The sequence below is a fragment of the Staurois parvus genome, unplaced genomic scaffold (genome assembly GCF_062004578.1).
Source record: "Staurois parvus isolate SC_StPar_1 unplaced genomic scaffold, SC_StPar_1.0 ptg001632l, whole genome shotgun sequence".
NCBI classification, from domain to species: Eukaryota; Metazoa; Chordata; class Amphibia; order Anura; family Ranidae; genus Staurois; species Staurois parvus.
Window position 1 is genome coordinate 86,256 of NW_028319428.1, and position 15,022 is coordinate 101,277.

Here is a 15,022-nt window from a genome sequence, read left to right on the forward strand (position 1 = left end):
CCTTAGATTGGCTGTGCTGTGGGGATTTCACACACACGTGCTGCTGTATTAACAGTTAAGAGTCTTTTCTGTGTTGTGGGGCTTGCTGTAGATTTTTCACACAATGCGCTCTGAAGTAACAGTGTAAGTCTTTTTACTGTCCTGCCTTCTCTGCAGTTATGAAAGGGTTACAGAGGATTACAGGCAGTATAACCTTTGATGTCCACACAGTAAAGAGTCGATGATTGATAACCGATGATCTTTTACTGATAACATGTGACATAATGAGAATGAATGAATGTGAATGCGCGTGAATAAATGGTAAAACTGAAATACAAACAGAATAAACAGACATGAGTACATATCTAACTACCTAGCTATATACATAACATTCCTCAGTACATAGGAGGGGTACTTACAGACTTTGGGGGTCTAATCAAGCCCATATATGAAGAGGGAACAGCATCCCACATGTACTTGCATTGTAGAATTTCTTCAGTCTGAAGAGATGAGGTCACTTCCTCCCAAGTTAGCAAACAGGAAGTCTCAGACCTTAAGGGGACAGACACTGCTGAATGCTAAAGAATGCCTTGTGTAATACAAGGCAGCACAGGGGGATATGATCACCATGTATAATACATAAGGGGGGATATGATCACCATGTATAATACATAAGGGGGGATATGATCTCCATGTATAATACATAAGGGGGGATATGATCTCCATGTATAATACATAAGGGGGGATATGATCTCCATGTATAATACATAAGGGGGGATATGATCTCCATGTATAATACATAAGGGGGGATATGATCTCCATGTATAATACATAAGGGGGGATATGATCTCCATGTATAATACATAAGGGGGATATGATCACCATGTATAATACATAAGGGGGGATATGATCTCCATGTATAATACATAAGGGGGGATATGATCTCCATGTATAATACATAAGGGGGGATATGATCTCCATGTATAATACATAAGGGGGGATATGATCTCCATGTATAATACATAAGGGGGGATATGATCACCATGTATAATACATAAGGAGGGATATGATCTCCATGTATAATACATAAGGGGGATATGATCTCCATGTGTAATACATAAGGGGGGATATGATCACCATGTATAATACATAAGGGGGGATATGATCTCCATGTATAATACATAAGGGGGGATATGATCTCCATGTATAATACATAAGGGGGGATATGATCTCCATGTATAATACATAAGGGGGGATATGATCTCCATGTATAATACATAGGGGGGATATGATCTCCATGTATAATACATAAGGGGGATATGATCACCATGTATAATACATAAGGGGGGGGATATGATCTCCATGTATAATACATAAGGGGGGATATGATCTCCATGTATAAATACATCAGTGGTTCATATAGTGAACTCGGTGTAGAGTTATTCACCCTGAGGTCATCACAGAGGACAAAGGCGCACTCTTTACGTCTGGAGGAAAAGAGATTTAATCTCCAAACACAGAAAGGTATCTTCACAGTAAGAGCTGTGAAAATGTGGAATAGACTCCCTCAAGGGTTGGTTCTGGCCAGCTCAGTGGATTGCTTTAAAAAAAGCCTGGATTCTTTCCTAGATACACAGAATATAACTGGATACTAACATTTATAGGTAAAGTTGATCCAGGGAATATTCGATTGCCTCTTGGAGGATCAAGAATGATTTTTTTTCCCAGCAGGAGCAAATTGGATCATGCTTTGCTGAGGTTTTTTTTTTTTTGTCTTTTTCCAGCCAGACTAACTATGTAGTAGAGATCTCTTGTGGTGGCTCAAGTAACTACAACAGGAATCTCCACTGCACCCCCCTATGAAACTTAGCCCTGAAGTCTGGGAAGTCACACTTTAAAGCGGAACTTACCTGTATCTAACTACTGAAAACACCATTTAATTCATAAAGCATGCTCACCCATCCATCCATTTCTCCATGCTTTACTTTGTTGAGAAATTATTTTGAAAACCATCCCCCAGCATTTCTAGCCACAGCCTTGTGTAATGGCCAGAGGCGGACTGACCATTTGGAATCTCGGGCACTGCCCGAGGGCCCAGGGTCAGTAGGGGGCCCCCTGAGATGCCCCTGGTACCTTTTTCATAGGCTTTTTTGAGTGTGGGCAAGGACACAGGGGCCCCATGATCCCCTATTGCCCGGGGGCACCATGAGTTGTCAGTCCGCCCCTGGTAATGGAAGATGATTCATGTAACATTTACTTCCTGGAATCCATCTGTCCTTAGTTCAGGCATGCCTGCAGGAGTGTGTGCTTACTGAGAAAGCTCCTCCTCCAGATGAAAGAAAACAAAATGCTCATTAAAACATTTTGGTCTAGGCCAGAAACCAGGAGGTAACTGAAGAAATTAAAAAAAAAAATGTAAAAACAGTAAGTATATTAATATGATCTATTTACTAATGCTAGCAGCATAAGGATTAAAATAGTTAAAGTGATTCTAAAGGTTCGTTGTTTTTTTTTTTTTTTATAACAAACATGTTGTACTTGTGAAGAGATGGACGCTGATCAACCGACCCCAATGTTGAGGAATAGCCTCTACTGCCGTTCTGGCCACACCCTCTGATGCATTTCACCCTACCCAACCGGGCTTGGTCACAGAGGTTATGACAAACATGTTATGCTTATCTGCTCTGTGCTGGTTTTGGACAGAACAACCACGATCCTCTTTTTCCCACCGCCAGCGCTCCTGGCTCCTCCCCTTGACCAGTGCCCCCCCAACAGCAAGCCATTTGCTGTTGGGGTACTGGTGCATGCTCGCTCCTGAGCCCTGCCATAAGACATACTCTCCTTATTGGCTCATTGGCTGTCATTCACAGCAGCGGGAGCCAATGGCTCCCACTGCTGTGTCTCAGCCAATGAAGAGAGGGAGACCCAGGACAGCCAAGGCTCTCATGCACATCGCTGGATCAAGAGGAGGCTCAGGTGAGTATAAAGCAGGGGCTGTGGGGGGAGCAGTATACAGAAGCTTCTTTACCTTCATGTATAGAATGAATGAAGGTAAAAAAACCTTCACCCTTTACAACCACTTTAATATTGATTTATTTAAGAGAATTTAGTTCAGCTTTAAATAAAAGGAATAACAAAGTTAGAGCTGAACTGAGCCACCCAGGGGCCCCGGGAGCACTCGTCATTATGTGCACTTATGTATTGCATACTTGGACTTTTTGGAAAAGGTTATCCTCCCGCAGTGGTGACAGGTCCCTTCCATATTCTCTCCTTCTTCTGGATGGGTCTCTCCTTTCTTCAGCCATTGCGTTGACTGTTTACATGATTCCCATGCATACATGTTACAGTTGCAATATTTAACACGTGGCTGAAGCCTCAATTGTGTACTCTCTGCTGAACATGCTCCCCAGGCAGTTCACATATAAAAAAAAAATTCCGCCATGTAATTCTACCTACTGGCATTTTTTTTTGGTTATTGTTTTTTATGTTAAGTTTAGTTCCAAAATGGTACTGGCGGGGGACTTGTGGTTCCTATGCTTGCAGAAAAGTCTAAGTTTTAAAAGCTGCAAATAACTGACATTTATTCTAACAAGCAGGGCCCACTGATTCCTACTGTATTGAATTGTTTTGTAATTGTACTGTCTGCCCTCATGTTGTAAAGTGCTGTGTAAACTGTTGGCGCTATATAAATCCTATAAAATAATAATAATAATAATAATATGTTGCAACAGCTTCATGTTACCCATCTCTTACCTGTAATATTCCCTGCTCCACCTGTTGGTACGACTATCTCCACTGGGCGCAGTATGTCTTCCTCTGATGCTGGAGCACATCGGAAGTACCCGTAGATGAAATGGGCTACCTCGACCATCACTCGCGCCCAGTTTACAGAATTAGCGCTCATTAAGTTATGCTTGCTTGCAAAACTTGTGTCTGCGAAGAGTTTTCTTACAGGTACATCCAGCTCATCCGATGTTCCTTCAACTGCCAAGGAACAGGAGAAAATTTAGAAGAGTTGCATTTTATATGAATTATTAGGTTGCTCATGCGTATGGAGGATGTACAATATCTCACACATTCCAATGTAATCACTTATGCAGGCCATAGATGGGTCAAAAATTGGCCGATTTTTTTGGCGAAAAAAAATCAGCCGATTTTTGCACCATTAGTGGGTTAATTGGTCGGCCGTTTTTCGGGGTTTTGGCACTTTTTTTTATCGGTAAAGTTGGAAAATTCACGGCCGATTTTCCCGGCAATGATGGGCAAATCGGCCGATTGTTTTACCAATAAAAAATCTGCCCATGAGCTGTGACCTGCAAGAAGAAGAAGAAGAATAGTCCACTTTTATATTTTATATTAAAAGTCTTGCAGTTGCAACAATGTATCTATTTGTATCTGAATAAAAATATGTGTATCTGAAATAGATACAATGTTGCAACCGCAAGACTTTTTCATGTAACATATAATAGCGGAGCTCTCTGCAAGGGACAGAAGTAAAAATGCCGGCCGTAGACGGGACGAAAAGTGGCTGATTTTTTTGCCATTGGTGGTAATGTCGGTCAATTGAACGACCGATTTTTTTTTTTTTTTTTTTAAACGGCCGATTTTCAACCCGTCTATGGCCTGCATTAGTAATCAGATTGTTTCTCATCCCCAGGTCTCCCCTACATACAGATCTGCATTGTGAAGCTTCTGGGAGTCGTGCTGTAGCACTCTGTTCCCCGCGGCCCCTACTCCCCTCCTGTCCATCCTAGGTGCATGTATGTGACATCACCTAGGATGGAGAAGAATGGAGGGGCTGGTGAGGACCAGGACTCCCAAAACCTACTCTACAGTATACTGCCATCTCCGCTTGCTGTGCTCGGCCGCTACAGTCCCTCATGTAATGTGCCCTTCTGCTCCCTCCCATGTAATTATTATTATTATAATGCAGGATTTATATAGCGCCAACAGTTTGCGCAGCGCTTTACAAAATGAAGGTAGACATTACAGTTACAATACAATTTGGTACAAGAGGAAACAGAGGGCCCGGCTCGTTAGAGCTTACAATCTAGGAGGAAGGGTTGAGTGATACAAAAGGTAATAGCTGTGGGGGGATGAGCTGATGGAGGAAATAAATGGCGGTTTACTAGTTAGAAGCAAGATAGACTTATTTAAAGAGAACGGTTTTCAGGGATCGCCTAAAGGTGGATAGATTAGGAGACAGCCGGACAGATTGGGGTAGGGAGTTCCATAGGATGGGAGAAGCTCGGGAGAAGTCCTGGAGGCAAGCATGGGAGGAGGTGACACGGGAACAAGAGAGCAGAAGGTCTTGGGAAGATCGAGAGAGCAGTTTGGTTGATATTTTGAGACCAGGAAGGTGATGTAGCTGGGGGCAGAGTTGTGGATGGCTTTGTAAATTGTTGTTAGTATTTTGAATTTTATTCATTGAGCGAGTGGAAGCCAGTGGAGGGATTGGCAGAGAGGGGTAGCAGACACTGAATGGTTGGTAAGTTGGATGAGCCTGACAGCAGTATTCATGACGGACTGGAGGGGGGATAGTCTATGTAAAGGTAAACCAATGAGGAGGGAGTTGCAGTAGTCAAGTCGAGAGATGACCAGGGAGTGAAATAGGAGCTTTGTGGTATCCTTGGTTAATAAGGGGCGTATTCTGGAGATGTTGCGGAGGTTGAGGCGGCATGATTTGGACAGGGATTGGATGTGAGCCTGAAAAGATAGTTCAGAATCCAGGGTTACCCCTAGCACCCTGGTATGCAGGGATGGGATAATAGTTGTGCTATTGATCCTGACTGAGAATCGGGAAGAGACACGTGGGGGAGGAAATATTATGAGCTCAGGTTTGGATAGATTGAGTTTAAGGAAGTGGTGTGACATCCAGTCTGATATATCTGTCAGTAAATCGGTGATACATGAGGAACTCTGATGGGGTGAGCTGAGGAGTAGAGAGATAGATTTGTGTGTCATCAGCATAGAAATGGTATTGGAAACTATGGGAAGCTATCAGCTGACTCAAGGAAGAAGGAAGATGTAATATAGCCTGCTGCTGACTCCATGTACAAAATAATATATCCTGGTGCTACTCCTCCATGTAATGTGCCCTGCTGCTGCCCCTCCATGCAACAAAACCTGCTGCTGCCTCCATGTACAAGGTAATGCATGCTGCTGCTGCCCCCCATGCAACGTGCCCTGCTGCTGTCCCCCATGCAACGCACCCTGCTGCTGCCCCCCATGCAACGCGCCCTGCTGCTGTCCCCCATGTAACGCGCCCTGCTGCTGCCCCCCATGTAACGCGCCCTGCTGCTGTCCCCCATGTAACACGCCCTGCTGCTGTCCCCCATGTAACGCGCCCTGCTGCTGCCCCCCATGTAATGCGCCCTGCTGCTGCCCCCCATGTAACATGCCCTGCTGCTGCCCCCCGTGTAATGCGCCCTGCTGCTGCCCCCCCATGCAATGTGCCCTGCAGCCTCCCCATGTAATGTGCCCTACAGCCTCCCCATGTAATGTGCCCTGCAGCCTCCCCATGTAATGTGCCTACACTGTTAAAGTGATCAGGCAGCTATACAGCTGCCCGGATCACTTTTAAATTACAGCTGGAGGCCAGCTTTGACCAGGGGCGGACTGACAACTCATGGGGCCCCCGGGCAATAGGAGATCATGGGGCCCCTGTATCCTTGCCCAAACTCAAAAAAAGCCTATGAAAAACGTACCAGGGGCATCTCATGGGCCCCCTACTGACCCCGGGCCCTCGGGCAGTGCCTGGGTTTCCAAATGGTCAGTCCGCTCCTGGCTTTGACTGAAGAAAATAAATACAAAGCACATGGCTGCTACTGCCACAAGCTTGCTTTGAGCGCTTCGCTCTCGGGACGTACATAGTGGTTAAATCCTGACTAATAGTAATGTACCGGCTACCTACCCCCTAACAGGTGAACATTATCCTCAAACACTGTGATCATCTGCAGCTCCTGGATCTTAGTACAGCGTCCAAGTGGGAACAGAACAATGATATCAATATTCGGATTTTCTCGAACACCCTCAATTGCAGCACTTCCAGTGTCTCCAGATGTTGCTGAAACATAAGATACACAGCGCTGAATAATACAGAAATATTTCTGAAAGCTTCTGGTCAGTAATTAAAATAATCAGTCAGTAATAAATGTGAGATATAAACACGGGGTTAAAGTGGACCTGTCAGTAACATAACCAGTCTGCATGAATAAGTTCCTGATATGTCACAATACAGAGTAACAGTATCATTTTCTTTTCAGAAAAGCTCCAACTTTTATCGTTAAAAGGAAATTCTTAAGATTCAGTCAGTCTTTGTCTCGGCTGAAATGATGTCATCAGTGCGCTGCAGGTAGGAGGATCCGACTGTACAATGTAACACTGCAAGGTGAGAGGATGCAGCAGAGGCTGATTTGTGTAAGGCATTTGTGAACACAGCCAAGAATTGCACAAGCACTAAAATTTACATGACTGTCACCTCAGTCCAGAAAGTAGATGCTGACCCTGGATGGTGGCTGAACAAAGATGGTGCAGTCCTTCAGGAGAGGAAATCAGATGAATACATTGTTGGGGGGAGTGCTGTGATCTCAGTGAGAGGTAATAAATAGCTGGAAGTTTTACACATTAGACACATTACTGCATACTGCACACAGCAAGAAAACATGTAGCTTGTGTTAAGTCTGATTTACTCTCCAAAGTACCACACTTAAAGGATTTACATCCGCTTAAATGTGCTTTCATATATTTTATGAACGATATGAGAAAAGTCAGCCATCTGTGGGATAACAATGATATATTGGTGACAACGTACCAACCAGGATGTTCACATGCCGCTTGCTTTTCTTCAAAAAGTAATCCAGAAACTGCCCCACACAGGACATAGCGAGGTCTTTAAAAGCGTATGTTGGACCGTGCCACATCTCCATCACATTCAACCCATTTTCCAGTCTGGTAATTGGAACGATGTCTTGGTGTCTGAAGCGCAGTAAAGCTTTGTCGATCAGATCTATACAGAGAAGAGTTATCACTGCATTCCACATATCTAAACCCAAAAACCATAAATGTAATATACTGCAGCTTACCAGTCCTTAGATGTGGTGGCTGCATTAGTTTGCTTTTTTTCTTCTTTTATCTTTACCTGGTGATCTGGCAGCAATCCACCTCCTGTCTTAGACCTCATGCACACAGATGCAGAAAACGCCACTTTCAAGGGTGTTTGGGGTTTTTTTCACCTCTGAACACCACTGCATTTTAGGTAATGGGCCCATGCACATGCAGGTGTTTTCGTCCAGTGGCGGAAAGAAATTTCCCAAGCATGCATTCCCCAAGAATCAGCTTTTGCGGTTTCTCCACACAAACGCATATACATGCCCCTAAACACATGTAAACATGTGTGTGTATTTACAGTGAAGGAAATACGTTTTTGATCCCCTGCTGATTTTGAATGTTTGCCCACTCACAAAGAAATGATCGGTCTAAAAATCGAATGTTCGGTGTATTGTAACACTGAGACAGAATAGCTACAAAAAATTCAAAAGAAATGCATGACTAACAAATGATGCACTAATTTGCATGTTCATGGTAAGTATTTGATCCCCTATCATTCAGCAGAATTTCTGGCTACCGGGTGTCTTCCATACAGGAAACAAGTTGAGATTAGAAGCAGTCTCTTAAAGGGAGTTCTGCTAATCTCATTGTGTTACCTGTATAAAAGACACCTGTCCACAGAAGCAATCAAACAATCAGATTTCAAACTCTCCACCATGGCAAAGACCAAAGAGCTGTCCAAGGATGTCAGGGACAAGATTGTAGATCTACACAAGGCTGGACTGGGCTACCAAACTATCGCCAAGCAGCTTGGTGAGAAGGTGACAACAGTTGGTGCAATCATCGCAAATGGAAGAAACACAAAACAACTGTCAGTCTCCCTAGGTCTGGTGCACCATGCAAGATCTCACCTCATGGAGTGTCAATGATCATGAGAACAGTAAGGAATCATCCCAGAACTACATGTGAGGATCTTGTCAATGATCTCCAGGCAGCTGGGACCACAGTCACCAAGAAAACAATTGGTATCGAACTATGCCAACAAGGATTGGAATCCTGCAGTGCCCGCAAGGTCCCTCTGCTCAAGAAAGCACATGTCCAGGCCCATCTGAAGTTTGCCACTGAACATCTGAATGATGCAGAGGAGGACTGGTTGAAAGTGTTGTGGTCAGATGAGACCAAAATCGAGCTTTTTGGCATCAACTCAACTGGCCATGTTTGGAGGAGGAGGAATGCTGCCTATGACCCCAAGAACACCATCCCAACTGTCAAACATGGTGGTGGAAACATTCTGCTTTGAGGGAGGGTTCTGCTAAGGGGACAGGACAACTGCACCGCATCAAAGGGATGATGGACGGGGCAATGTACCGTCAAATCTTGGGTGAGAACCTTCTTCCTTCAGCCAGGGCATTGAAAATGGGTCGTGGATGGGTGTCCCAGCATGACAATGACCCAAAACACACGGCCAAGGCAACAAAGGAGTGGCTCAAGAAGAAGCACATTAAGGTCCTGGAGTGCCCTAGCCAGTCTCCAGACCTTAATCCGACTGAAAATCTGTGGAGGGAGCTGAAAGTTCAAGTTGCCAAACGTCAGCCACCAAACCTTAATGACTTGGAGAGGATCTGCCAAGAGGAGTGGGCCAAAATCCCTCCTGAGATGTGTGCAAACCTGGTGGCCAACTACAGGAATCGTCTGACCTCTGTGATTGCCAACAAGGGATTTGTTGCCAAGTACTAAGTCATGTTTTGTGAAGGGGATCAAATACTTGATAATTTGTTAGACATGCATTTCTTTTGAATTTTTTGTTGCTATTCTGTCTCAGTGTTACAATACACCGACCATTCGATTTTTACACTGATCATTTCTTTGTGAGTGGGCAAACATTCAAAATCAGCAGGAGATCAAATACTTATTTCCTTCACTGTATTCTAATGGATAGAATGCATGAATATTCTAGCCAATAGAATGAGTTTGCGCACAACCGCTTTGAAACACCATATGCATGTAAATGCGCATAAAATGCACCTAAAAGTGAAAAAACACAAAATCAGTGGCATTTTTTTCTGCCACCTTTTGGCAGCATAAATTCATTCACCCATGTGCATGAAGCCTTAGGGTGGCTACACTCAATCATCAGCTGTATCTATGGAGCAGCCATGTAGCCACCTTTGGACAGCAGTGCTGTCATCCTAGGGTGAGGTTAGTGTTAGATGGACTAGTAGATTTAGATGGACTTTACATAAATGACTAAGAAATTAAAGCCTAACTCCAGCTACTACATTTTAGGCATTTTAAGAAATTACAATGTTTTTTTCCTTTTGAAATAAGGGTCTATTCACAGCAGATGCTGTGGCACTGTGATGGGCGGCTATTACCACAAAACAAAGGAAAAATGCCTGAACATTTTGAAAAAAAGTTTTTCTTAGTTTTCGTTATGAAAATTTTCTTCTTCACCGATGTGCTCTGATGAGGCTGCACTGATGTGCTCTGATGAGGCTGCACTGATGTGCTCTAATGAGGCTGCACTGATGTGCCCTAATGAGGCTGCACTGATGTGCCCTAATGAGGCTGCACTGATGTGCCCTAATGAGGCTGCACCGATGGGCACTAATGATGCTGCACCGATGGGCACTCATGAGGCTGCACTGATAAGCCGGCACTGATAGGCTGCACTGATAGGCACTAAGAATCTGCACTGATGGGGCTGCATTGATCAGTGCCCTGATTATCATTGTAGATGTGTCCTGTCAGGATTGCCATTATCAGCTCTCCTTTCCTCACGTGCTGTCACTGTGTGAGGAAAGGAGAGCCGATATGCTGAAATGCTGATAACCGGCAGAGTTGTTTACATGTGATCAGCTGTGATTGGACGCAGGTGATCACATGGCAAAGGGCCGCTGTGATTGAGCCTTTACTTTGATCTGTGATCAACTGTGTCCAAAGGTGATTACAGAACGTGCCCAATGCGCACCCGGGGGGCATGCAGGGGGCAGGGTTCTGGGGGGACATCTATAGACACCCTCCCAGAAGTAGAAGACCGCACTATAGCCGTCTTTTGGCTATGGCACGGTTGAGAAGTGGTTACAAAAATTAAAAAAAAAAAAAAGTCTGATCTCACCCAAATTGCACTGCACACCAGTTGCTACGCTGAAATGCACCTGTGTCAAGGAGTGACATGGCGCTTATAGTGAGTTAGGGACCTTTTTTTCCTTAGTGCTTTTCCTCAACTAAAGAGCTAAATAGTGCCGTATACTGCATATCGACTTGCCCTTACTAAGAACTGGAGATACTTCTCCTGGCCACCAATCAACCTTTGTGAACACTTTAGCAGTAGCAATTTATACATTTCTCTCACTTTCCGTTAATGTGTAACTTACCATGTAGATCATTCCTGGGGATGAGCTCCGAAGGAATAAAGAGAGAGCACACTTCCTTCACCAACTCCTTGTAGGAGAGAGCGCTCCATGATCTGAGAGTCTGCTCATCCAGCTTCGGGATCTGCTCCGGCATATACAGACCATCATCTGCAGCAAATCCCGAAAATAAGACCTCATCAAAGCTCACACCAGACACAGCTCCTCTTGTGCTGGTGTACTTCATTTTTTCAGCTATAAAGGGAAGAAAAACACTCATATGTACAGAAGACACGCATCAGGATTTACAGTATATTTACTCTAGGCACAAAATAAGGATGACACCTTAAAAAGACTTAACCCGTAACATATTTAGTAATTATTGCTGCAAAAAAACTAAAACTAGGATCCACTATTGTAAGCAACATTATGTCAGCTGTAGATATGGCTAAAACTGTGCAGTCCACCAAACAACGGCCTAAGTAGGGAACCTCAGTCAGGTTTTTATTACCATTTGTGTCTCCATTGGAGAGATTTCCCATCACTTTCTGTTTTAGTAACTAATGCCATAATGTACAGGAAGTAACAGGGAATAGAAAGCATGCAGGAATTCAAATAGTTTGTTAAGAGTGGACAAGGTTCAGGAAGCTGGTGGTCAACTTACTTGATGTAGGGGCCCACTGCTATACAGCCATCCACCATGCTCATTGTGAGAGACGAGCTGAGTGGAAGGAGAAAGACCCCCTGTGCTGAAATGGATGTAACCTACCCTAAGCAGCTAGCACCCTCTTTTACCACAAAGTATACAAATATTATGAAAAAAATGGTGTAGCGCTAAAATAAATACTAAACAGAAGTATCAATAACACATATAAACATAAAAGACATAGAAACATAAAGGTGAGCTGTCACAAACTGCACAAGTGACCCCCCACATAAAATAACCCCAATCAGGGGGAACAAATAACTGTGAGTCAAGTGATTCCCTATAGGGGAACGCAACTAATACACAAGTGCAAGTGTCCAACACATAAAAAATCACATATAAAAAATCATTCCAGATGAAAGTCCATTGAATCAACCTGAACACAAATCAGAAAAGTTTTTTACTTGTGGAAGTTTCTCATTATTTGTGGGATTTCTTAAAAGACATATTTATGGACACTTTGTTTCTTAACAGTTATAATTGTTCAACACATATATTTTCATGTCTTCACCTGTTTATAGTGTGGAAAGTAAAATAATAAACCTCCCAGTAATGCTATTACTAGGCTGCAGCTAGAGGGAGCTCTAATGATTTGTAGAGTGACTTCAGGAGACTATACCAATAAGCTCGCATTAAACTCGTAATGCAAGTGAGCAACATGTTTTATCCTTTCCTCTTTAAATACAGGTTAGTCACACTTTGGGGGTTGATTTACTAAAGTCAAATAGACTGTGCACTTGCAGTGCAGTTGCTCTAAGGTTTTGTAAACAAGCAGAAGCACAGTCTATTTGCCTTTAGTAAATCAACCCCTATGTTTATGCTATCTTTGGTCATTGTGTGTTTGTTCTGACACTCACTTTCTCTGTTTAGCATCCTATATGTTAGTAATGGTAATTCTCTAATACAAATTAATGTGCTTTTCCATGTGGCCTGCAATGCCACTACTGCTGGCCCGAATCACACTAGTGAAGGCCGTGCGGCCATCGTTTTTCATTTGAAGGACCTGCTGTGCCCTCGTTTCACCAAGCAAAAGCACCATGCAGTTTCCTGCACCCACGATCGCGCTGGGAGATGAGATGTGTGGGGGTGCCATTCAGAATTAATGACACCCCCACATTCTTCACAAGAGAAACACAATGTGCCTGTGGGTGGTTGTGGGTGTGGGAACAGGTGCAATTCCTGCACCTACAACCAGCCTGAAGCATGCGGGCTAGTGTGAACCAGTAATTAGCTGTATAATGTTATCCATTTCAGTTTAACACATTAAACTTGGACTGCAAGTGAGCAACATGTGTTTTTTGCTCCTCTTTAAATATAGATACTGTCGGCTGCATCTTTGTCATATCTCAAACACAGATCACTGATAATCCCTTAACAATGGCACACATGGCATTGATTATCACAAGAAGCTGGTGAATATGTATAATAAAAAGCACTAGTGGCTTGTGGCACAGTTCAGCACAGAGTTGATTATATTAGTGCAACATGTGAAACCAAAAATAGCACACAAACCGCTCTTAGTGTAAACCATACAAAAAATATACATATGAAGGTAACAGCAGCACTCACTGATCTCTGAATACCCAATAACCAGACTAAACATAAATAATGGGGTTGATTTACTATAACTGGAGTGTATAAAATCCAGTGCAGCTCTTCATAGAAACCAATCTGTTTCCAGGTTCTATTGTCAAAACGTAACTGAACAAGCTGAAGTTACATAGTTAGTCTGGCTGAAAAAAGACAAAAGTCCATCCAGTTCAACCATTTAAAAAAAAAAAAATTATAATCCTATACCCACAGTTGATCCAGAGGAAGGCAAAAAAAAATGAGCCAATTTGCTCCTGCAGGGAAAAAAATCCTTCCTGATCCCCCGAGAGGCAATCGGATATTCCCTGGATCAACTTTACCTATAAATGTTAGTATGTTAGTATAAAAGTTAGAAGCTGATTGGCTACCATGCACAGCTGCACCCAGGGGCGGACGGACCATTTGGAAACTCGGGCACTGCCCGAGGTCCCGGGGTAAGTAGGGGGCCCCATGAGATGCCCCTGGTACCTTTTTCATAGGCTTTTTTGAGTTTGGGCAAGGACACAGGGGCCCCATGATCCCCTATTGAGGTCCCAGGGTCAGTAGAGGGCCCCATGAGTTGCCCCTGGTACCTTTTTCATAGGCTTTTTTGAGTTTGGGCAAGGACACAGGGGCCCCATGATCCCCTATTGCCCGGGGGCCCCATGAGTTGTCAGTCCGCCCCTGGCTGCACCAGATTTTGAACTCTCCAGTTTTAGTAAAGCAACTCAGATGTGTTGCACTGCAACAATTAAGTGCATAAATACAAAACGTTCTGATGGAATATAAAAAAACCTATAAAGTACACTACAGTCCAGGGTGATGTGTATCCTTTGTACCACCTCCACCAATTACAGTGCACGCAGCCACCACCACACCACATGGCTTACCAGGACATTACACATACAAGGTCTAATACAGCTCTATGCAGCCTATGGATAGATGGATGGCTATCCACTTGTACCACTCATGGTCATCACTGTCGCAGTGAATAGATCTGGTCCATCCCTGAAGCACTGCATGGAAAAGAGAGAGAAGAATGGGATTTCAAATTCTCAGAACACTGGAGTGGCTGTGGGGGTGCTAATAGCTTGGCAACCCCAGAGGTAAGTACACCGGTGACTGGGGGGTGGGAGTAGGAAGGGTGCATGATGTAGAAGTCGACTGAACTTTTAAAGATAAACTTTCCTGAGAAAAATATATAGACTGCTACTACTGACCCCTTCTGAAAATGCAGGTTTCCTGGCTGTTACGCTGACGCTCTGGCTTCTGTGCTTTCTGAATGGCTGATGTGAGGAGCAGAAGACTTCTTCGTGTTGTTAGGATTTTCTGTTTAGCAAAAGTCAAATTAGTGACCATGTTCTTA

General features: G+C 43.7%; 1 protein-coding gene across 1 annotated transcript; it reads right to left on the reverse strand.

Annotated features, from left to right (window-relative positions):
- Positions 1 to 3,712: 3,712 nt before the first annotated feature.
- On the reverse strand, positions 3,713 to 11,628 carry LOC149434987 (threonine synthase-like 2). Its single transcript, XM_089663139.1, has 4 exons — positions 11,406 to 11,628; positions 7,793 to 7,987; positions 6,893 to 7,045; positions 3,713 to 3,963 (listed from the first exon to the last, which is right to left on the reverse strand). Exons 1-4 carry the CDS (start codon positions 11,626 to 11,628, stop codon positions 3,713 to 3,715), a joined length of 822 nt encoding a protein of 273 aa, XP_089519265.1.
- Positions 11,629 to 15,022: the final 3,394 nt, after the last annotated feature.